Genomic DNA, 23,887 nt, shown 5'->3' with positions numbered 1-23,887 from the left:
AGCCAACACGGAGTTCAGAGACCTAGGAGGGGGCTGGACCCTGTGGGAAGACCCTGAGGAACACAACGAGCGTCCCCTCCCCCTCCAGAAAACCCCTAACCCAGGTTTTGGGCAGATGCCAGACTTTTATTCTGAAGCTGAGGCCACAACCTATGAGGTAATCTTTGGAGTTGCATTCGAGGCGGAGTCCCATTGGCAGGCTGGCGAAGCCCCTCCCTGGGTTCCCGGCGCCCCGCCTCCCCTGAAGCCCATAAAAGCGCAAGTCCCCGCCTAGGCAGCCAGTGGACACCTGCATCCGCCTGCAAGACTGGAAGCAGGTGAGGCACACAGGGGAAGGGCCGAAGCCGCGTGGGGGGAGGGGTGGTCTGAGGGATCCGGGTCCCTGTGAATGGGGCTGGTTTGCAGGTCAGCGCGTGGACAGTTTCCCAGAAAGCGACAAAGACTGTGAAGTTTGACGGTCTGGAAAACGGAGACCAACCGCGCTGACTACCTGGGAGGTAAGTTCTGGAAACATGCCACTAGGTGAGGAGCAGGTATGAGTCCTAGTTATGACCTCTCCGTCTCTCCCCCGCCTTGTGCCGGGAGGCGCACCTGGAAGAGGATCGGAGGGGAAAGAATTGTAGTGGAGGGGAGTTCCCAAGCGGGAGAAGAATAGAGGGGACTAGGGTGAGCTGGGGAAGAGAGGGAAGCAAATCAAGTTTTCTTCAGCACCGAGGTTGAGGACAGCTCTCCGAGCAACAAGGAAGGAAACTGCTATTTATTTCAGCACCGAGACTCAGGACAGCGCCACTCGGGGTCCAGGAAGGGAGCCACAATCTGCTTCAGCACCAGGGCTCCGGACAGCTCCTAGGTGTTCCCAGAGCCGACTTCATTTCAGAACCAGGACACTGGACAACTTCCCTGGTACCGGGAAGCCCCTGTCCCCTGACGGGGGAACAGAGGGTGGTCTGAAGTGTCTGACGTTTCTGGAGACTTGACCCTCATTTAATGGATCTTTCAACGAATTGTTTTCCAGATAAGCAGGTGAGATGAAACCGCACACAGAAAAAAATCTGTAATTCCCAACAGGTGAAATGGCCAATCCGTAGGACGGAGGGGGGACAGGCGCCTGCCAAGATGGCATTACTGTGCTCTTTCCAGACTTCTGTGAGAAGCATTGTGCCAAGCATGTTACATACATTATATCATGCCATCTTCAGCCCCAGGACATGGGTGTTATTACACTCAGGTGACAGGTGAGGAAACTGAGACCCAGAGAGGGGCAGGGATGTAACAAGCCCAAGGGCTCTCAGCCCAAGGGGGAAGCTGCAAGTCAACCCCACATCTGTCCAACTCCAAATTCCATGTTTCTGATATGGCTGGGTGGGAGTTGGGCCCTTGGAGATCGGACCCTGCCTCTCTCCAGGAGGACCAGGAACGGGAAACAGGGGGCAGTGGAGAACAGGTGTTATGGCTTAGCTCAGGTGAGGGGAGAGAGCTGGGTGGGGATCTCAGACATGGGGCAGGGGGTGGTGAAGACGACTGGAACGGTTGTGGTCTAGTGCTGTGTGGAAGACTAGTGATTTTGTTGTTCTGATGTACTATGACAACAAGTCACAGCTTCCTCATAGCGTGGACTCCCGTCGACCTCCGCCCAAGACGAACAAGCAAGTGTGAGGGCTGGGGGCTCAGGGGGGAATCACTTCCACCCAGGGGTTGGGCTGACTAATTCCACAGAACAAAGGCAGGGGAGGGAACAGAATAGGGGCATGCACCCCATGAATACAGCGATGTGTGGTGTTGGCCATGTCACTCCTATGCCCCCACGGGCCTGGAACTACAAAATATCTGACTCTGAACCCAGGACTCTTAACCATCTCACTACACTTTCCTGGAGGATCAATGAGGGAACGGCCTTTGAAGGCCTCCCTAGATCAGGATTCTAGGGAGACTTTTCAATAAAAGTTCTGGGGAATGATTTTTTTTCTCCCCCCACCCTACCATCAGTTCCATGGACCAATTACAGGACACGTGTAAACTTGTGTCTAGTAGGTGGGCTGTGGCATCATCGAGGCTCACCCCCAATTCTCTGTGACACCCTAATCAAGTCACAGACATGACATTCGGCTCAGCCCAGCCTCAGAACAGCATTTGCCTTTGTTGTTCCCTCAGCTTGGAATGGATGCCGCCACCCATTGTGCCCCATGGCACATTCTGCCTCCTCATCCAAGCCTCATTTCATCAAAGGAAACTTTCTTTGTTGCCTCACCGTTCCCCATGTCAAGCCTATATTATACATTCTCATAGACCCGGGATATCTTCCACCTGGCACTTAGTCTAATTATTTTTGTGTTATCTACAGAACTGTCTCCCCCATGATACTGTGAGCTCCATGAGGGCAGAGACTGTGTTTGTATTTTCACTGCTGAGTCCCCGGCACCCAATCCAGGGCCTGGTACACAGCAGGTGCTCAATAAATATTTGTTGACTCAATAAAGGCATCAGGGAATAAACCAATACATCAATCAATACATGAATTGATGGTTTCGGCACACACATGAAGATCCTACTTCTCCTCGGTCTCCCCCACAGAGATACCACAGGGTGATGGTTGCTGCAGGTGTTTATTGGGAAGTATAATTAAATTTGTGGACACTCAAGGGCCGGCCAACCAACTAATGCCCCAGGAGACAGCCAGGCTCGTTTAATTAGCAATTATGAGGCATTGATTCCTCATTAGCTCTGGCAACCCCTGTCTCCCTCCTCAGCCCCAGACAAACGAAATCTTTCTCTCTCCCGGGAGTACTGCCTCAGTGGGTCCATTAACAAGCAGAGAAAATATGATTACAAGACACCTAAATGCCAGAGGCTCCTCATGAATGAGGAGTGGAAAGAGAGTTCAATGTCTGGGTTAAGGCTAACTGTGAGAGACTTTCTGGTATATTTAGAATTGTTCTCTGGGAATGGGAGAGCTTTCAAATAGGAAAAGGCACCCAGATACTGCCCTTTAGGGACACCAATGAAAGAGGAGGTACTGCCCTGGTATTTCTATGAATATCTCTCCCTAGGTGTCTCACCATCACTCCAAATTAATAATGTCAAGGTGAATGCCCAATCCACCCAACCCCCAACTTGCCCCTTCCCTCCATGCCCCCATCATGTGGCAGGCTCTCCACATTCCAGAGACCCTCCCCCTCCCCCTCCCATATGCCCCAAAGCAAGTCATTCTCATCAAATCTGTCCTCGTCTCCAGCCCCCTACCTCCATCACTGCCTGGTCATCTCATAGTCTCTTCCCTCCTCCCCCAAAACACACACACACAGTCAATTCATTCGCCCCATACAGTGAGGGGTCTTTCTAGAACACAAATCTGATCAAGTCCCACCCTTGCCTTCAACCCTTCCAAGACTCCCACTGCCTGCAAGATGAAATTCAAATATCCTCACACAACTTGCATGATCTGGCCCCTCCCTGCTGAGCGTAATTGCCTATTATTTCCCCCACCAGCAACACTCAATAACTAGCTCACTCACGACCATCTCTTGCTTGAATTCTCCAATATTTAAAAAAAAATTTTGGCCACGTCACACGGCATGTGGGATCTTAGCTCCCTGACCAGGGACCGAACCCACAACCCCTGCATTGGAAGCACAGAGTCTTAACCACTGGACTGCCAGGGAAGTCCCCGAATTCTCCAATTTTATTTATTTATTTATTTATTTTAAATTTTATTTATTTGTTATTTTTGGCTGTGTTGGGGCTTCATTGCTGCGTGCAGGCTTTCTCTAGTTGCGGCGAGTGGGGGCTACTCTTCTACTATTCACTGCGGTGGCCGGGCTTCTCTTGTTGCAGAGCACAGGCTCTAGAGCGCGTGGGCTTCAGTAGATGCGGCACGTGGGCTTCAGTAGATGCGGCACGTGGGCTCAGTAGTTGTGGCTCGTGGGCTCTAGAGCGCAGGCTCAGTAGTTGTGGTGCACGGGCTCAGTTGCTTCGCAGCATGCGGGATCTTCCCAGACCAGGGCTCGAACCCGTGTCCCCTGCATTGGCAGGTGGATTCTTAACCACTGCACCACCAGGGAAGTCCCTATTTTCTTCCCTTTGACTCAGCAGTTCTACGCCTAGATCTACACAGAAGGGAAAAGAGTATCTATTTCCACAGAGCAAATTTTACAAAAACAGTCACAACAGCTTTGTTGGGAATAGCCAAAAACTAACTGGCAAATGGATAAACAAACTGGTATATCCATACTATGGGCAAGAAAAAAAAAGAAAGGAACAAACTGATGATACAAGCAGCAGCCTAGATGACTGAAGGTCATGCTGAACAAAAGAAGTTGGACACAAAAGGCTACATACTGCATGATTCCATTTATATGGCATTTAAGAACCGGCAGGGAATTCCCTGGGAATTCCCTGGCGGTCCTGTAGTTAGGACTCCGCACTTGCACTGCAGGGGGGCACGGGTTGGATCCCCGGCCAGGGAACTAAGATCTCGTAAGCCATACGGTGTGGCGAACAAACAAACAAACAAAAACTGGCAAAACTAATCTATGTTGATAGAAATCAGAATTTTGGGTGCCCCTGGGGGAGGGTAGGAATCAATTGGAAAGGGGCCCGTGGGAACTGTCTAGGGTTCTGAAAACATTATCCATCTTGATTAGGGTAGCAACTATATGGGTGTCTACAACTGTCAAAAATCATTGATTTGTACACTTAAGGTCTATGCATTTTACTATATGAAACATCCACCTCAACTTCTCTTTTTTTTTTGATTGTGCCAGGTCTTAGCTGTGGCTCCCAGGCTCCTTAGTTGTGGCAGGTGGGCTCCTTAGTTGTGGCTCACGGGCTCCTTAGTTGTGGCATGTGAACTCTTAGTTGGGGCATGCATGTGGGATCTAGTTCCCTGACCAGGGATCAAACCCGGGCCCCCTGCATTGGCAGTGCGGAGTCTTAACCACTGCACCACCAGGGAAGTCCCCCCAACTCAACTTCTTTAAGTAAAAAAAATGTAATACATTTATTTTATGTCACATAACTGAGTGTATGCAGTTCAGGGCTGGTATGGAGCTCCATGACGGCAGGACCTGGACTCCTTCTATACTGTTGCTCTGCTATCCTTAGTGTGTCACATTCACCCCCATGGTGTGCTGCGCCATTTGTTAAAATACTGCCTATCTTTTACACCGCCAGATATGCTCAGATAAAAACTGGGGGTTCTAGTGCCATGAGAAAGAAGGGAAGAACAGTTTTTGAGGACAGCTGGCAATCTCTGCTACAGATATCTCAAACAGTTGTAAATCCATCCAATGTTGCTCACATTTTCCAAGCCAGTTTCCACCTGAGACCTCCTATAAGCCTGTATATCCAGGCTCATATTTCAAAACAGCGTTGTAAGCTCCTGAAGAGGGAAGGTGTACGAATGGGCAACATGGCAGAGCTAGTGGGTAGAGCTACCTAAAACACACCCATGTCCTGGCGGCTGCTTCAAGACCCTGGAGAGACATACAAGGGCAGAACAAATAAAACAGACAATCCAGCCCACAGTGGCAGCAACACAGTTCCAAAAGCTAAAAGCACTTGTGAGAAGACAGGGGATTTGAAATATGGAGTTATCCACTACAGGAATGAAATGCCTCAGAGGCTCATGGGGAGCATATGAGATTGTGCCTTTGAGGCACTATTTGGGTTGAAAGTTAAAATTAGCCAACTTTGTACTTCCCTGGTGGCGCAGTGATTAAGAATCCGCCTGCCAACGCAGGGGACAGGGGTTCGATCCTGGTCCGGGAAGATCCCACATGCTGCGGAGCAACTAAGCTCATGAGCCACAACTACTGAACCTGCGCTCTAGAGCCCGCGAGCCACAACTACTGAGCCCACACGCCACAACTACTGAAGCCTGCGTGCTCTAGAGCCTGCGTGCTCTAGAGCCTGCATGCCGCAACTACTGAGCCTGCGTGCTGCAACTATTGAAGCCTGTGCACCTAGAGCCCGTGCTCCACAACAAGAGAAGCCACTGCAATGAGAAGCCCGCACACTGCAACGAAGAGTAGCCCCTGCTCCTTGTAACTAGAGAGAGCCCACACGCAGCAATGAAGACCCAATGTAGCCAAAAATAAATAAATTTTAAAAAATAATAATAATTAGCCAACCTTGGTGCCTGTTTCTTGGCATTATAATAAGTTTTTGTAGGATGGTGAGGGCTGGAGACCCACATGCAATGTTTTGGGCACCAGGAAGGTGGGTGCTAAAATAATTTCTATTCTGTGATGGGCAGTGGGGCAGGGAGGTGAAGGATGCTGAGCAGGGACATTGGGCAAGTGCTTCTCCTCTCTCAGCCTCAGTTTCCCTGTCTGTAAAGTGGGGTGATTATGGCCTCTCTCTTCAGGCTGTTGTAAAGATCAAGGAGATAGTGTATGTACATGCATGGTACCACAGACAGTAAGTGCTCAGGAAATGATGATGACAAAAGTATAAAGGTGGATAAATGATGGATCGATAGATAAATGAGAAGGAAGGAAGGAAGAAAGGAAGGGAGGGAGGGACCCATTTCTGAGGCCGTGGACAGAGGCTGATCAGTTCCTCCTGAGAAACTGCCTAAGTCCACACCTGGACCACTTCCCTTATCAGCTCTCATACGTAAGGGCCACCACATACCTGCTTTGATTGCCCCAGGGCCAGGAACCAGGCAACTAGGGACAGCCCCATGGTCTTGGAACCCAAGAAATTATTCAAATTAGCCAATCCCAGGAAGCCGGGAAACCTAGCTAACCCCACTACAGCTCCAGCTTGCTGTTACCCTGTCCAGTGCAAGCCCTGTATCCTCTAGTTTGGAGCTCCAAGTAACATAAAGAGTTTTGTCTTTCTTTGATCTGAGTGTCACTGTGTGTATCACACCATCAAAAAAATCTTGAAATTTTATAAAGCAAATATGCATAACATAAAATTTGTATTTCAACCATTTTAAAGGGACAATTCAGTGGCACTTAGTATATTCACAAAGGTCCAGAACCATCGCCACTACCTACTTCCAGAACATTCCATCACCCCAAAAGGAACCCCATTCCCATTAAGCAGTCACTCCCCATTTCCCTCTCCCCACAGTCCCCAGCAACCATCAGTCTGTTTTCTGTTTCTGTGGATTTGTCTATTCTGGAATTTTCATATAAATGGCATCATACACCACGCATCCCAGTGTGTGTGGTTTCTTTCACTGAACTTAATGCTTTCAAGGTTCCTCCATGTTGTAGCCTATCAGTGCTTTGTTCCTTTTTCATGGCTGAATAATATTCCATTGCACGAATATACTACATTTTCTTTATCCAGACACTGTTTTGATAGCTTTAGCTACATGACCTGCTATAAGGTAGGTACCATCGTTATACCTCATTTTATAGGAGAGAAAACTGGGGTCCAGAGAGGTCAAGCAAGTTGCTCAAGGTTGCACAGCTAGTGGGCGGCAGAGTCAGGAGATGAATTTGGGCACTCTCTGGCCAGGATATGCATGTTGAACCACGACCTTACACCCCTATCATAGTTTGGTACGCAGAGACAACATGGCAATTGTGACGTGTCCCTCTGTCATTTCCACAGGGGAGGATGCTGAAGTGCTGACAGGAGCAGAGACTTATGGTCACACAGCGCATTGTCTCCAGCCAGTGCTGGAAGCAGATGGTGAGGGCGGAACTCAGACACTTCATCATCCAGGGGCTGCTGTTCAGATGGTGGTCGCCTCCCACCAGCGAGCGTGGGGGTCTGCCAGAGACACCGCTGATTATATCCTGCACCTTAATGGGTCCTTCAAAAGAGAATGGCTTGGGTTTCCATGACAACAGGCAGGCAGCATCACAAGGAGATGGCTGAGTTTCCTCCCCCAACCCACATCTGGCTCTGGAATCTGTCCCCTTCCATCTCTGCCTTTCTGGATCCCAGGAACCCAGCCGGTGCCCAGCCCAGACCCAAGCGGACAGCCGTGTGGGTGTTCAGTGTTCACACCCCTGGGTACACTCAGAGCTCCCTCTCTTCGGCCCAGACCCAGCCCAGTGAGGGAGGGAGGGACAGACGGAAACAGCACACACCAGGCACACGTGCAAAGCAAAGCAGAAGGGACAGGGCATGGGGAGGAGGTGGTCCCAGGGGTCTCCACGTCACCCCAGGTTTCCCAGACATGTATCTAGCCAACCAAGGGGATGGAGAAAGCTCTGAGGTGGAAATGGTTAACAGGGCTCGACTAGGTGAGACTTATTAACTAACAGTGACCCGACAGGTTACATAGAATATGCTCCTCAGGGCAGAGAAGGGATATTTGACAGACGTCAGAGTAAAGGTTGCCAAGACTCCAACTTATTTCTTCAAATTGTCCAGGAAACATTACATATACATTGTATATATATTTTTTACTTTATATGTTATATGAATGTATATTTATACATTATATATTATTTTATATATTATTATGTATAATATGTATACATAACATGTAACATAGTATTTACAACACATTATTATATTTCGTCATGTTATGTTATAAAATATTATGTATTATATAATATGAATATTATGGATAATATATTTATACACTTACAATATGTTACATGCAAAAATATATACTACATAGACAATAGTCTATATAATTAGACTATACAATACAGTAGTGTATATACAGGGAGAGAGAAAGAGAGAGCATGATAAAGCAAATGTGACGAAATGCAAACAGTTGAGGAATCTGAGTAAAGAATATGCAAAAATACTTCACCTCTTCTTGCAACTTTTCTATATGTTTGAAATTATACCAAAATAAAAAGTTACAAAGAAGGCGAGGTTAGCTTAACATTTGAAAAACCAATCAAAGTAGGGACTTCCCTGGCGGTCCAGTGGTAAAGAATCCGCCTTGCAATGCAGGGGACGCAGGTTCAATCCCTGGTCAGTGAACTACGATCCCACACGCTGCGGGGCAACTCGGCCCGCGCGCCACAACTACTGAGCTCGCGAGCCTCAACTAGAGAGCCTGCAAGTTGCAAGCTACAGAGCCCATGCGTCCTGGAGCCCGTGCGCCACAACTAGAGAAGAGCCCATGCGCCAGAACGAAAGATCCCGCATGCCTCAATGAAGATCCCACATGCCGCAACTAAGACCCGATGCAGCCATAAAGATAAATAAATAATAAATAAATCTTTTTTTTTTAAAAAGAAAACTAATCAAAGTAATTCATTATATGAACAACTAAGTGAAAAACTACATGATCATCTCAATACGTGAAGAAAAAGCATTTGACAAAATCCAACATCTATTCTTGATTTTTTTTAAGTCTCAGGAAACTAGTAATAGAGGGGTATTTTCTCAACCCAATAAAGGATACCTATGAAAACCTACGGTGAACAGTATTTTCTTTGGAAGGAAGAAGCAAAACTGCCTTTATTTGTGGATGACAGGATTGTGTGCTTTAAATATATCTAGTTTCTTGTATGTGAATTTTACCTTAGTAAAGCTGTTTAAAAAAAAAAAAATCACAGACACAGGAAAACAGTGTGGTGATGTTTCCAAAAGTTAAACATAGAATTACCATATTAGCCCACAATTTCACTCCTAGCTCTATACCCAAAGAACTGAAACCAGGGACTCAAATTCTTTTTTTTTTTTTTTTTTTTTTTTTTACTGGTTTACCAGTTGAGGTAAACTCAACTGTTTTGTTTTCTTTTTAAATTAATTAATTAATTTATTTTTGGCTGTGTTGGGTCTTCGTTTCTGTGCGAGGGCTTTCTCTAGTTGCGGCAAGCGGGGGCAACTCTTCATCGCGGTGCGCGGGCCTCTCACTATCGTGGCCTCTCTTGATGCAGAGCACAGGCTCCAGACGCGCAGGCTCAGTAGTTGTGGCTCACGGGCCCAGTTGCTCCGCGGCATGTGGGATCTTCCCAGACCAGGGCTCGAACCCGTGTCCCCTGCATTGGCAGGCAGGCTCTCAACCACTGCGCCACCAGGGAAGCCCAGGACTCAAATTCTTATACACGAATATTTATTGCAGCACTAGTCACAATAGACAAAAGGTGGAAATGACCCAAGTGTCCATCAATGGATGATTGGATAAACACAGTGCGGTCCATCTATATGGCAGAACGTTACTCAGCCATGAAAAGGAGAGAAGCACTGACACTCACTACAATGTGGATGAACTTTGAAAACATGATGCTCAATGAGAGAAGCCAGACACAAAAGGCCACACAGTGTGTGATTCCATTTACATGAAACGTCCAAAACAGGCAATTCCACAGAGACAGAGAGTGGATTTGTGGTTGTCAGGGCCTGGGGAAGGAGGGTGCGGAGTGACTGCTAATGGGGATGGGGTTGTCTTTGAGGCTGATGAAAATATTTTGAAACTAGATAAAGATGACAGTTGCAGAATACTGTGACTATACTAAATGCACATAATGCACTTTAATATGCCAGGGGGTAGTCTTTACAGTTAAGACTTGCGCAATTATAAAAAAAAGACACTTCACCATAGACAGCTAGGAAAGTAGTGCGAATGACGTCTGTTTATTACTCAGCAATGTCTTGTCTTGAGGGAAAAATTAAGAGGACTTTGTTGAAACGTCCTTTGGATAGATGTGTTTAACTCTGACTCTCTCATTCATTGTGTTACAGAAAGAACCAATTTTGTGATTAATTTGAGGGCTTTTAAGGAGAAGGGAGTGTCCCCTCATCTTTGGCAGAGAAATTACCTGAATTGCTGTCTTGTGGATGTGGGGTGATTCAATGAGGCACTGAATGCATAGCGCCTACCCTGCGGTCTTATCTTTGCAACTGTGTGTGTGTGTGTGTGTGTGTGTGACTTTAAAACATATCAACAGGGACTTCCTTGGTGGCGCAGTGGTTAAGACTCCCCAAAGCAGGGAGCCCGGGTTCAGTCCCTGGTCAGGGAACTAGATCCCACATGCATGCCACAACTAAGAGTTCACATGCCACAACTAAAGAGCCAGCGAGCCGCAACTAAGGAGCCCGCCTGCCGCAACTAAGACCCAGCGCAACCAAAAAAACCAACCAAACAAACGCACAAAACATACCTACAAACTTATTGACATCCCTCCCACACCTAATTCCCTTCCATTGAGAGGGTGGTGTCTGCTTCTCTCCCCTTAGAGTGGGCAAGACTTGGTGACTTCCGTCCAGCAAAGAGAATGGGGAGGAAGTGACACTGAGTGACTTCCAAGGCTGTGTGGTTCCTGTATCTGCAAATACGGTCACATTGCGGGGTTAGGGCTTCAATGTAAGAATTTGGGGAGGACCCAATTCCGTCCCCAGCAGTCACTAAGCTTGGGGTAGTTTGTTAAGCCAAAACGGACAACCAGAGTGATCTGGAACACTGCTTCATTCAAACACTCTACCTGAAAAACCCCTGTCCATGAATGAAGCCTCTCTCAACTTCCTCCTTCCCTCCCCAGCCAGGCACAATTTATGGGTCCCCTGGGCTCCCGCATCCCTGCCTACACACCCTGACTTAAGTTCTCTCCCTCCACCAGATTCCTGGCTCCTGAGAACGCTGTGTGTCTTGCTCACTGCTGCATCCCAGCTTCCAGCACATGGCGCAGCGCGTAGTAAGTGCTTAGAATATAAATCAGCATGGCTGAATGAATGAAATGAAGACATATACCAGTACCTCAGGCTGTGCTAAACAAAATCAATCTATCTGTCCCTTCGGGGAGGGGAGACATATCCAGGCTATTTCTTAGAAACTCAACTATGGCATATTCCCCGATGAACAGGCAGTGCCCCAGAGAGGGAGCAGACAGTAAACAAACTCTCAGGGGAACTGTGTGATTTGCTCGGTAATTATAGACACGCAAATTAAAGCCACAAGCTACATTTAACGCTGTTCTAGTTACTGCTGCTGCATCAATCTACTCCAAAATGTACAGGCTTAGAACAATCATTTTTGTATATCTCACGGATTTTTGTATGTCTCAGGTCAGGGCTCTGGGCAGACTCAGCTTCTGTGGCCTGTGGGTGGGGTCAGGTGGATGGCTGGTCTGGAAGGTCCTAGATGGCCTCAGTCACCTAGGGGACACCATGGAGGGGAGGGCTGGAAGGTGGAGCTCAGCTGGGACAGTGGACCAGAGGGTCTATACGTGCCTACAGCATGATGGTCTTTGGGTAGTTGACTTCTTTCATGGTGCCTGACTTCCCAGATGGGGCACCTCAAGAGAACCAGGGGGAGCTGGTGCCCTTTTCTGTCCTAGCCTCAGAAATCCCAGCGTCACTTCTGCCTTACCGTAGAGATCGAAGCAGGCACGCACCCACCTACATTCAAGTGGAGCAGACACAGACCATGCCTCTCGATGAGAGAAGGGTCAGTGAACGTGGGGGCCATGTTTCAAAAGTGCCACAAACACCTATTAAACTAGCAAGGAAGGAGGAGGAGGAGGAACAGGAAGGAGAGAGGCCTCAGGAGAAACCAACCGTCCAACACCTTGACCTTGGACTTCCAGCCTCTGTAATGTGATACAATAAACACCTGCTGCTTAAACCACCCAGTAAGTCTTAGTCAGTTTGGGCTGCTATAACAAAATACCAGAGACCCAAGGGCTTACAAACAACAGAAATCTATTTTTCACAGTCCTGGAGGCTGCGAAGTCCAAAATCAGGGTGTCGGCACAGTCCAGTGAGGACTCCCTTCCTGGTTCATAGGCACCGTCTTCTTGCTGTGTCCTCGTTGGGCAAAGGGGCAAGGGAGCTCTCTGGGGTCTCTTTATAAGGGTACTAATCCTATCAGGAAGGGCTCCACCCTCATGACCTCACCACCTCCCAGAGACCCCACCTCCTGATATCATCACCTTTGGGGGCTAGGATTTCAGCAAATAAATTTGGGGGGGGGGCACAAAAATTCAGCCTGTAACACAGGCCTAGCAAATGAATACACTGATTTAATTTCTTACCAGCCTTCCCCTACACCCCACCTTGAACCAGATTCCAGAGTGAAGGGGGTTTGCTCTATTTTTCTCCCAGTTCTACCCCAGCTCCTAAAACAGTGCCAGACACACTGGTAACCTCATGAAATACTTATGGGATGAATGAGGACGCCTACTCTTTGGCATTGCTATCTTGGGGGTCTGTCATATTATTTTCCCTATTTTCCTGAATGTTTAAAATATTTTCTCATTAAAAAGATTTTAAAGGGCCCTACGATGAAAAGCCCCCCAGCTGGGGTTGGGCACGGCCCTAGAGGTCCCCGTGGCCTCCTTGGTTCTTGGTGCGCCCGGAGCGCGCAGGTGGCTGGGCCGTGGCCCCGCATCGGCTGCCGCGTTTAGGCTGCCGCGTTTAGGCTGCTGCGCGGGAGGGGAAACGCCGCAGCTGCTGGCGCCCCGCGATGCGCACCTGGCGGGCGGCCCGGGATGTGCCGGCGCATGGGGGCCGGACGTTTGCAGCCTCCCGGGCCTGGCGCGGGGACAGGCATTGGGACAACAGGCTCCCCAGATGCAGAGGGGCTGGGGAGGGGGCCGCCGCCTGGGTGGAGCGCAGTCACGGCCCAAGTAGCGGCCCCCACCGTGTCTCCTCGTGGCTGCCTCGCTGGAAGCCTGCGGGGCGTCAGAAATAAGTCAGAATGAAGGAGGAGAAGGCGGATGGCGCCCGGGCCACGGAACATGAGGCGGGGTGGAGCTGTGGTTAAAACGCGCTTCCTGGAGTGACCCCTTTATTCACACCCCCATATTTACTGGGTGCCTACTGTGTGCCGGGCGCTGCTAGAAACTGGGACACAGCAGTGAACATGACAGATCAAAATCCCTGCCTTGTCCGAGCTGATATGGTAAGCAAGCACACTGAGAATAAAGGTCGTAAACACGTCAGTGACATAGGAAGTTAGGTTGCAAACTGATACGTGCTGTGGGAAAAAAATAGAGCAAGGTCGGGGGGCCTTGGAGGGGAGGGTTGGTGAGGATGCAGATACCCCATCAAGGATGGTTTCTAGCCACCTGATGGCATCACAGAGTGGGAAATTGGGAGGAGATGGGCAGGTCCACACCATCATATGGTATTTCCGCCATGTACCTTCATAGGCATAAGTTACCTCGAAAGCATAGATAACAGTAATACTTAGTGAATAATTAGGACGTGATGAGTATTTGCGTATCACCTTTGTTTTTTTATGATCTGTTAAGTGTTAAATCTCTATAATTTAATGTTCAGTACTGGCTGGGCTTAATCGCTGGTTGTCAGAAATCTTGAAAATTTGGCCCTTGTAAGCCAGGGCACACCGGCTTCAGCACAGCCTGGAGGGGAGAATTCTGAACAGGACTGAGGTCCTGATACGAAGTTGGGAGCCCGGACCAGTGAAATTAGAACTTGCTGTGAGCGTGTGTCTTTACTCTGCCTGCAGCGGAGCACAGCTGGGGACACTCCATGACGTGGGGGGTCCCCAAATCTCCCCATTTCCATCCCCACATCCTGTTCTCAGTCTTTTCTCTGGAAGGTAGATGAGTGCAAGGGGAACTCCTCCCACTTTCTGGATGCCCCTCCCAAATTCCTCTGCTATCTTGCCCTATCAATTATCCCCAACCTCATTCCAATTCCGGCCTTCTTCTCCCCAGCTCTCCCTCCTAAGATTGGGCCGGTTAGGACACATTCCCATCATGTGTCAGAAAATCCACAACTATAGCGGCTTAAAGAGGATAGAAGCTACAGCATGGATGAACCTTGAGGACATGATGTTCAGTGAAAGAAGCCAGACACAGAAGGTCATATACACTCTGCTCCCACTCACAGGAGGTCCCTAGAGGAGTCACATCCATAGAGACAGGGAGTAGATGGTGGGGACAGGGGCTGGGGGAGGGGGATGGAGAGTCAGTGTTTCATGGGGACAGAGTTTCAGTCTGAGAAGATGAGAAAGTTCTGGAGATGATGGTGCGGATGGTTGCCCAACAATGTGAATGTACTTAATGCCATGGAACCGTACACTTAATTTTATGTTATGTATCTTTTACCCCAATCTAGAAAAATAAAGAAAACACAAAAATTTAGCTACCAGCATGAGCACTAGAGTGGAGGTTTTAATAGCTGGGGGTTTTCTACATAAATCGTGGCACAAGTCCACACCATGGAATACTATACAGCCATGAAAAATACTATCAGGGGGAAAATGTGATTAGAATGTCAGCTCTGCCACGGTTGGGAATTTTGTCTTTCTTGTTCATGATCATAGCTTTAGCATCCAGAGCAGTAACTGGCACCTAGTGGGCATGCAATAAACATCTACTAACAGGAGACTGTCTACCTAAAACATGGTAACTGTTGAGTACCATGGGGGTACCATGGGAAATATTCAAGCTATACTGTCAAAAAGCAGGTAGTATAACACCTGTATTTCCTCGATCCCCAAAATGATCACTTTTCCATGCTTTTGTGTTTCAGGAACCAGAAAAAAACTGAACTATATTTAACTAAAAGCCATGTGTATGTTTATCATGGTGTGGGTTTTTGTTTGTTTATTTGTTTTTTGTTTTTGCCCCTGAAAGAGCTGTTATTAATCGAAGGTGTTCTTTTCAACAGTCCGTGGCAGGTAAGAGTGGAAGAAATTCAGATTTGTGACCAGAAAGATGCAAAATGAAAGAAGTGCTTGTAGATCATTGATGGTTTTGTCTCTGGCTGGAGGACGCTAGGAAGGGTTTTCATGATTTTTCTTTCTCGTTTGCTTGTCTGCATTTCCTGATGAGAGTACGTAACATTTATGCAATCAGAAATAGTCAAAACTAAGTGCACTCAGTGGCGTAAAGGATGTAAGTTCATCAGGACCTAGAGTGCTGTGGCTATGGGCACAGACAGCCTGGGTTCAAATCCTCAAAGCACCATTTACGAATCAAAGGGCATTCCCAGTTGCCTTTGCCTCTGGTCCCCACATTCAGGCATGCTCCCCTGCTTCCAAAAGAAACTTGCCCCACCAAGCCTGTGGGAGGGGGTCTGTCCTCACCCCCTGCTCCTTGGAGGTCCCTCAATTCTCCCTCTTTTATGTTCAACAATTCAGGAATTCCATTGACAAGCCCTGAATCTCAGGAAGTCATTTTGGAGTATGTTACGGATGGAATGTTTGTACCTCCCCACCAAAAAGAACCCGATATGTTGAAGCACTAAGCCTCAACGGGATGGTATTTGGAGTTGGGGCCTTTGGGAGATGATCAGGTTTAGATGAGGTCATGAGGGTTCTGCCCTCAGGATGCGATTGACGCCCTTATAAAGGGATGAAGGGAGAAAAGCTCTCTCTCTCTCTCTTTCCTTCTCTCTCCTCCACGTGAGGACGCAGTGAGAAGGCAGCTGTCTACAAGCCAGGAAGAGAGCCCTCATCACAACCTGATCATGCTGCCACCCTGATCTTGAACTTCCAGCCTCCAGAACTGTAAGAAATAAACGTTTGTTGTTTAAGCCACTGTGATGGTTAATTTTATGTGTCAACTTGACTGAGCTAAGAGATGCCCAGGTAGCAGGTAAAACATTATTTCTGGGTGTGTCTATGAGGATGTTTCTGGAAGAGGTTAGCATTTGATTCAGTAGACTAAGAAAAAGAAGATCGCCCCCACCAATGTGGGCGTCATCCAATCCACTGAAGGTCTGAATAAAACAAGAAGGTGGAGGAAGGGTGAATTCTCTTTTTTCTTGAGCTGGGACATCCATATTTCCTGCCCTCAGACATCAGAGCTCCTGGTTCTTCTCAGGCCTTCAGACTTGGACTGAATGACACCACCAGCTTTGCTTGTTCTCCAGATTACAGATGGCAGATCATAGAACTTCTCAGACTCCATAATCACATGAGTTAATTCCTAATATATATATATATATATACACACACACACACACACACACACACACACACACACACACACACACACACATATACATATAGATAGATAGATATGAAACTGAGCAGAACCCTGCAGGGCCCTCCCCAAATACAAAGGCCCCTTTATGTCCCCTGCCTCTTGTCTGTGGAAAGGCTGAAGTCTCCCAGGCCTCCCTGAGTCACAAAAGAGCGGGCTCAAGCAGTTAACGATTAGGACACTAGAGTCACAGACTCAGTGTCCGATGAAAGAATGGGATTATCATTATTGCTCATAATAATCTATATCTGTGTGGGCATTAGAATAATTATAGCTTGCTCTGCCCCTATATGTAAGCAGGAGACTAAAATTGTCAGCAAAGAGATGCTACAGACCCATGTCGACATCTTCCACTCTGAAAACACAGCGTCCTATGTCAGCATGAAGAAGTTACGAAAGACGGACCTTTGCCCTTAATCCCACAGAAACGGAATGATGTCTGACAAGTGGGAATTTGTAAGCAGCTCTTTGGCCCCTTTCCTGTTTGTCTGTTTCTGTTCCCCTTAAACCTTAATCATAAAAATGAGATCACTAGGTAACATTTACTCTAACTCCTGATTTTTGCTTTACTGAATGTACACAACGCCTTGCCTAACCTGTTGATTCCTTTCCTAGATTAAAAGGAGTAAGAATGAAGGATTAAAGAATGACTGACTAGGGCTTCCCTGGTGGCGCAGTGGTTAAGAATCTGCCTGTCAATGCTGGGGACACGGGTTTGAGCCCTGGTCCGGGAAGATCCCACATGCCGCGGAGCAACTAAGCCCGTGCGCCACAACTACTGAGCCTGTGCTCTAGAGCCCGCAAGCCACAGCTACCAAGCCTGCGTGCCACAACTACTGAAGCCTGCGCGCCTAGAGCCTGTGCTCCACAACAAGAGAAGCCACAGCAATGAGAAGCCCGCGCACCGCAACGAAGAGTAGCCCCCCGCTTGCCGCAACTAGAGAAAGCCCATGCGCAGCAGCAAAGACCCAACGTAGCCAAAAATAAACAAAATTTTAAAAATGAATAAAATCTATCTTAAAAAAAAAGACTGACTGACTCTCTAACCTCAGCTGCCCCATAGCAAATTTGCAGGTGGACCACGCGTGCAAGACAGCATCCAAAAGAAGATCAGGAGAAGTCAGCAGTCTGCACACAATGGAAAAAGGACAAAGAATCTGACCTCCTACCGTAATGATTAACTGAGATTTCCCCCTTTTTCCCTCTGAAAATTGTCACGGCTGAGCAGAATCTCTGGAGTTGGTCTCCAGACATGAGTCCACCTTCTCCCCAAATTGCTGGCTTTTCTGAATAAAGCATCTTTCCTTTCTACTGACACTTGCCACTAGAGTATTAGCTTCTGAGCGGCGAGCAGCTGAACCTGAGTTCAGTAACATATCTGTCTACCTATCTCCTATTGGGTTCTGTTTCTCTGGAGAATCCTGACTAATATAGCCACCCAGCCTGTGGTATTTGTTACAACACCCTGAACTGACTAAAACAGAGTATTTCTCTAAGATTCAGGAAGTAGAACGTCAATGGTGCCAGGGAGGGCACCCAGTAAGCGCCAGGTCAAGGAATCATCCAAGAAGACCTGAAGTCTCAGCTGAAACCTGAAGAAGGCCCAAGATGTAGCCAAGTGAAGAAGGTATGGAACAGCATTCCAAGCAGAGAGAACAGCACACACAAAAGTCGGGAGGTAGAGAACACCATGCATTTCTCAAACATTCCTGGACACTGCAACCTCCTTCATCTTTCCAGTAATCCTCAATAACCCTGGAGCAGGCAGCAGCAAATTGGAGGCAAGACAGTGTTGGGGGTAAGGGTCTGACTTTGGAGGTGGGGTTCAGGCTTCACGGGGGTGTCCACGTGTGCAGTCACCCAGGACCCCACGCTCAGAAGGGCCCCACGCTTGGTTTAATGCCCTGCTGTCCTTGTTGGGAAGTTCATCACTTTTAGACAAGGGGCTCTACATTTTCCTATTGCACCGGGCCCTGCAAATTACGTAGCCACTTCTGCCTGGGTTCAAATCCCGACCAGGCCATTTACTTGCCCTGTGCCCTTGAGCAAGTAACTGAGAGTCTCAAAGCCCCCCCAACCCCAGAGGTTTACTCACAATGATACTGGAGAAGTTCCCCAGCCAAATGACCAAGGGCTGGGCAAATTAATTTAGATTTTGTATTGAGGATGTTGAGGGTTGAAGGAAGGAAAACTGAATTTTTAATAGGGTATTAATGAGTGAGCAAATAAACATAGGAGTGTGTGAATGAATGAACGAATGAATGAGAAGTGAACGAGCGCCGGACACTGACCCTTAGGGCCACCTGTACTCCCTGCTCTCCTAACGTCCCCACCCCGCCCCACTTTCCTGCCTCTCCCGAGCGCCCCCTTCCGGTGAGCGGCTCGGCCTCGCGAAGCCCAAATCGGACCACTCGCCTGGCTTCGCCTTTGCTCTCGCTCCTGGTTGGCTCCGAGTCGCTCTCCCTGCCTTTTGCGGAACGTACTCCTTTGGCCTGCGTCTGCGTTTCCTGTCGGTTCCGGTACGGTGACAGCCACAGGAAGTACGTAGCCACACTTTCCCAGGTCCTACAAGCCATCGCGATAGCATTGCATGACGGGAGTGGTAGTCCTCGAGGGGCGAGTTTCCGCCACAATTGGCTGTGATTGGAACTGCCGTTCCCGCCATGCATCGTGATACCACTTCGCCGCCGCTGTCCCTCGATCTTCTGGGAGTTGTAGTTTTAATACCTTACCGTTCCTTTTCTGTTTCATGGAGTGTGCCGGCTTAGAGAACTACATTTCCCTGCACCCTTCCAGTCGCCCACGGAACCAGGTCGCGGCAGCCATTTTGTTCCGCCCCAGAAGCCCCTAAGATGGCGGCGGGGGAGACGGTGAAGGTTGCACCGGGTTCCTCCGGGCGCTAGTCCGCCGTCCCCCCCGTCCCCCAGTACCCCGGCGGCCGGCCCATGGCCTGGCGGAGGCCCGCACCATGGACCTCCACACCGCCGTGTACAACGCCGCCCGCGACGGCAAGCTGCAGCTGCTTCAGAAGCTGCTCAGCGGGCGGAGCCGGGAGGAGCTGGAAGAGCTGACGGGCGAGGTGGCCAGCGGGGGGACGCCGCTGCTCATCGCCGCCCGTTACGGCCACTTGGACGTGGTCGAGTACCTGGTGGACCGGTGCGGCGCGAGCGTGGAGGCGGGCGGCTCGGTGCACTTCGATGGCGAGACCATCGAGGGTGCTCCGCCGCTGTGGGCCGCCTCGGCCGCCGGCCACCTGGACGTGGTGCGGAGCCTGCTGCGCCGCGGGGCCTCGGTGAACCGCACCACGCGCACCAACTCGACGCCCCTGCGCGCCGCCTGCTTCGACGGGCACCTGGAGGTGGTGCGCTACTTGGTGGGCGAGCACCAGGCCGACCTGGAGGTGGCCAACCGGCACGGGCACACGTGCCTCATGATCTCCTGTTACAAGGGTCACCGCGAGATCGCCCGCTACCTGCTGGAGCAGGGCGCCCAGGTGAACCGGCGCAGTGCCAAAGGCAACACGGCCCTGCACGACTGCGCCGAGTCCGGCAGCCTGGAGATCCTGCAGCTGCTGCTCGGGTGCAACGCCCGCATGGAACGGGACGGCTACGGCATGACCCCGCTGCTGGCGGCCAGCGTGACGGGCCACACCAACATCGTGGAGTACCTCATCCAGGAGCAGCCCGCTGGGGAGGAGGCGAGGCCAGGGCTGGCCCGAGAAGGCCCCTCCTCCAGCTCGGCGTGCGCGCAGCCCCAGGGCGCCCGCTGCGGCAGCTCCTCCCCAGAGGAATCCCTGAGCGGGGAATCGTACGAGAGCTGCTGCCCCACCAGCCGGGAAGCCGCCGTGGAAGCCTTGGAGTTGCTGGGAGCCACCTACGTGGATAAGAAGCGAGATCTGCTCGGGGCCCTGAAACACTGGAGACGGGCCATGGAGCTTCGTCACCAGGGGGGCGCGTATCTGCCCAAACCCGAGCCCCCGCAGCTGGTCCTCGCCTATGACTATTCCAGGGAGGTGAACACCGCCGAGGAATTGGAGGCGCTCATCACCGACCCGGATGAGATGCGCATGCAGGCCCTGTTGATCCGAGAGCGCATCCTGGGTCCTTCCCACCCGGACACTTCCTACTATATTCGGTACCGGGGCGCGGTGTACGCCGACTCAGGCAACTTCGAGCGCTGCATCCGCTTGTGGAAGTACGCCCTAGACATGCAGCAGAACAACCTCGAGCCTCTGAGCCCCATGACCGCCAGCAGCTTCCTCTCCTTTGCCGAACTTTTCTCCTACGTGCTCCAGGACCGTTCGGCCAAGGGCAGCCTAGGCACGCCAGTCGGCTTTGCAGACCTCATGGGGGTGCTGTGCAAAGGAGTCCGGGAAGTGGAGCGGGCCCTGCAGCTGCCCAAGGAGCCCGGGGACTCGGCCCAGTTCACCAAGGCCCTGGCCATCATCCTCCACCTGCTCTACCTGCTGGAGAAAGTGGAGTGCACGCCTGACCAGGAGCACCTGAAGCACCAGAAGGTCTACCGGCTGCTCAAGTGCGCCCCCCGCGGCAAGAACGGCTTCACCCCTCTGCACATGGCCGTGGACGCGGAGACCACGAACGTGGGCCGCTACCCGGTGGGCAGGTTCCCCTCCCTCCAGGTGGTCAAGGTGCTGCTCGACTGCGGGGCCGACCCAGACAGCCGGGACTTTGACAACAACACCCCGCTGCACATCGCGGCGCAGAACAACTGCCCGGGGATCATGAACGCCCTGATCGAGGCGGGGGCCCACATGGACGCCACCAACGCCTTCAAGAAGACGGCCTACGAGCTGCTGGACGAGAAGCTGCTAGCCAAGAGCACCATTCAGCCTTTCAACTACGTGACCCTGCAGTGCCTTGCGGCCCGCGCCCTGGACAAGAACAAGATCCCCTACAAGGGCTTCATCCCCGAGGAGCTGGAGGCTTTCATCGAGCTGCACTGACAGGGCGCAGAGGCGAACCCGGAAGGGGCGGGGCCCGCACCTGTCCCCGCCCCCGCAGGGGAGCACTTCCGGTGGCTGGGATGGGGGAAGGGCTCTCCCGCCTCCACGGCCCCCTGCCCTCCGCAGGGAGAGGGGAAAGGAGTCAGCGAGCTGTCGGTGCTAGAAGCCTTCAGGATCACGCGCTAGGAGGACGGACTTTCTCGAGGAGCCCGCGCGCGCGCCCATCCTCAACAGGGAGAAGACGCTCAACCTCCCGCACGTCCTGTCTGCCTGGGTTTCTGAGGGTCTGAGGGTCTGCCTTCTGACCCGGAGGCAGAGGGATTGACGCCATCGCCATCCTCCCCTGCTAGAAACGCAAGAAGAAACGGAGAGTCGGGTCCGGCCTCTGCCCCTTACGTGGCTGGATAGACCTAGCCGCCCAGTGCAGTGTTAGGACTGGGGGTCCCCGGGCGGGGGGAAGTGGGAGACTTGCCCCCTACAGCACGTTTGCACCTGCTCCCTCCGCCCTGCTGTGGGCCGGGCTCTCTGCCTGGGCGGCCTGCCCTTTGCATAGCTTTTGTGGTTTGGTGTTCCGTTTATTTACCAAGCGGGCAGGTTACAGGTGTGGCTTAGGAGTCCTGAGGTTTTGCTGCCATATACTTTTCTTTTTTTAAGATTTTGGTTTGTCGGGCTCGCTAAATTCACTTGACGCAGCGAGGGTTTTGTCGTGCCCGACACGGCCCGACACGGCCGGCAGGAGTGAGCTTCGTTGGGTGAAGAGTTGACAGAGGGAGGGGCCATCCCGGCCTCTCAGTCCCCAAAACGAGGGTGCCGGTACCTTTCTGAACACTTCACTCGTTTGCCTTTTACTTGGGCCGCCCGACTTCCCGTTCACACTAGAAGGAGAAGTAATTTTCCAAACGAGGAGCCGGCCAAACACTGAAGGAGGCGGGCTTGCCGGCCGCTTCCCACCCAGCAAGAGCTAGCGTGGTTGGTTTGGGCTTTGGTTTTCACGATTTCCAAGTTAAAACTGCAGGTCACGTCTGCCTCACAAATCACACTGGAGGGCACAGGTGTGTGGCGAGCAAGCCAAGTGGCTGTAGCCATTTTTTAGCTGCTTGGGGAACTGGATCCAGGTGACCCTGAGACAACGCCAAGTACACCGTTAACCCACTGAGTCAGCTGGGTGAGGCGGTGGATGTCGGGACTGGGTTGCCACCTAAGGTGGTACAAAGTCTTGGTCTCCCATCCCTCGGGGGATCCAGCGCTCCTGCCAGAGAACCCGCCCCAGCGAGATTCCCTCGGGGGCGTCCTCCATCCGCCCCGCCGCCAGCAGGAGAGTGATCTTGGCATGCTGGGGGAGCAGAAGGGGACGGGAGCAGCCGCCCGCCGGCTCAGGAGAGAGGTCGTTCCCACCCCGCGCCTCTCCCGCAGCCTTGTCGAGGGGCAGCTGCACGGAAGCCTCCAGAAGCCACATCGGGTCCCTGGATGTCCCGCCCCACTGAGGGACCTAGGTCTCGTTTGGATTTGCAGTGTTAGTTAGGACATTCTTTCTTTACGAGGAAAGACCAGGTTTCGCCTTCCGTCAAGGCGGGAAATGCTGTCACTGTCCCTCCCAAGGGCCGGAATAAAGAAACGAGGCAGTGTCCATTGCGAGTCTCTTGCTGATGTTGTTAAAAGGACGACACGGGGAGAGGGCCGCCTGGCGGTCCCGCACGGGCCAGATGGGGGAGAAGGCAGGGAGAGGGTGCCACCAGGTGTAGAAGGTCCACGTAAAGGCTAATGGCTCCCACCCGAGTTTCGGTTTGTGTCCTGGGGCTTTGTGTCAGAGTGCATTAGGAAGATGTATCACTGCAGGAAAAAAACAAAAAACAAAACCACTGACTTAGTCAAAAGCCCTGCTTTTCAGGAGGGTTGCCACAGGAAAGAGGATGGCTTGACCCTCAGGAAAGGCGAGGAAGGGCTCAGGAAACAGGAAGGCCCCTAGCTCAGCCCTGCTTCGCGGAGACCCCCGATGGAGCCCATGGACCCTCTGGCCCAGGAGGTCTGTGCGTGAACTTGATGTGCCCCTACCCCTCCCTTTGTCCTGCCGTCTCGCTGGTTAAATTGTTTT

General features: G+C 51.0%; 1 protein-coding gene and 1 long non-coding RNA gene across 3 annotated transcripts; both read left to right on the top strand.

The window, feature by feature from the left end:
- Positions 1-264: 264 nt before the first annotated feature.
- Positions 265-16,773, top strand: LOC309622931. 2 transcript variants are annotated; one of them, XR_014241212.1, is made up of 5 exons: positions 265-317; positions 406-497; positions 767-1,023; positions 7,570-7,811; positions 11,493-16,773. It is a non-coding gene; the product is annotated as an uncharacterized lncRNA (long non-coding RNA). The 2 variants fall into 2 exon arrangements; XR_014241213.1 differs by having other exon boundaries at positions 7,570-16,773.
- A 2,878-nt stretch (positions 16,774-19,651) lies between these two features.
- On the top strand, positions 19,652-23,422 carry FEM1A (fem-1 homolog A). Its single transcript, XM_082379238.1, has one exon. It carries the CDS (start codon positions 19,801-19,803, stop codon positions 21,793-21,795), a length of 1,995 nt encoding a protein of 664 aa, XP_082235364.1. The 5' UTR covers positions 19,652-19,800; the 3' UTR covers positions 21,796-23,422.
- The last annotated feature ends 465 nt before the right edge of the window (positions 23,423-23,887 follow it).

Source organism: Balaenoptera borealis (genome assembly GCF_965194805.1).
Source record: "Balaenoptera borealis genome assembly, chromosome: 2".
NCBI lineage: Eukaryota > Metazoa > Chordata > Mammalia > Artiodactyla > Balaenopteridae > Balaenoptera > Balaenoptera borealis.
The sequence above is the reverse complement of the archived record's forward strand: the minus strand, read 5'-3'. Positions and strand labels throughout refer to the sequence as shown.

What these genes read in the sequence shown, in the direction of transcription:
- FEM1A (XM_082379238.1), top strand. Translation starts at nt 19,801, where the DNA reads ATGGACCTCCACACCGCCGTGTACAACGCCGCCCGCGACGGCAAGCTG.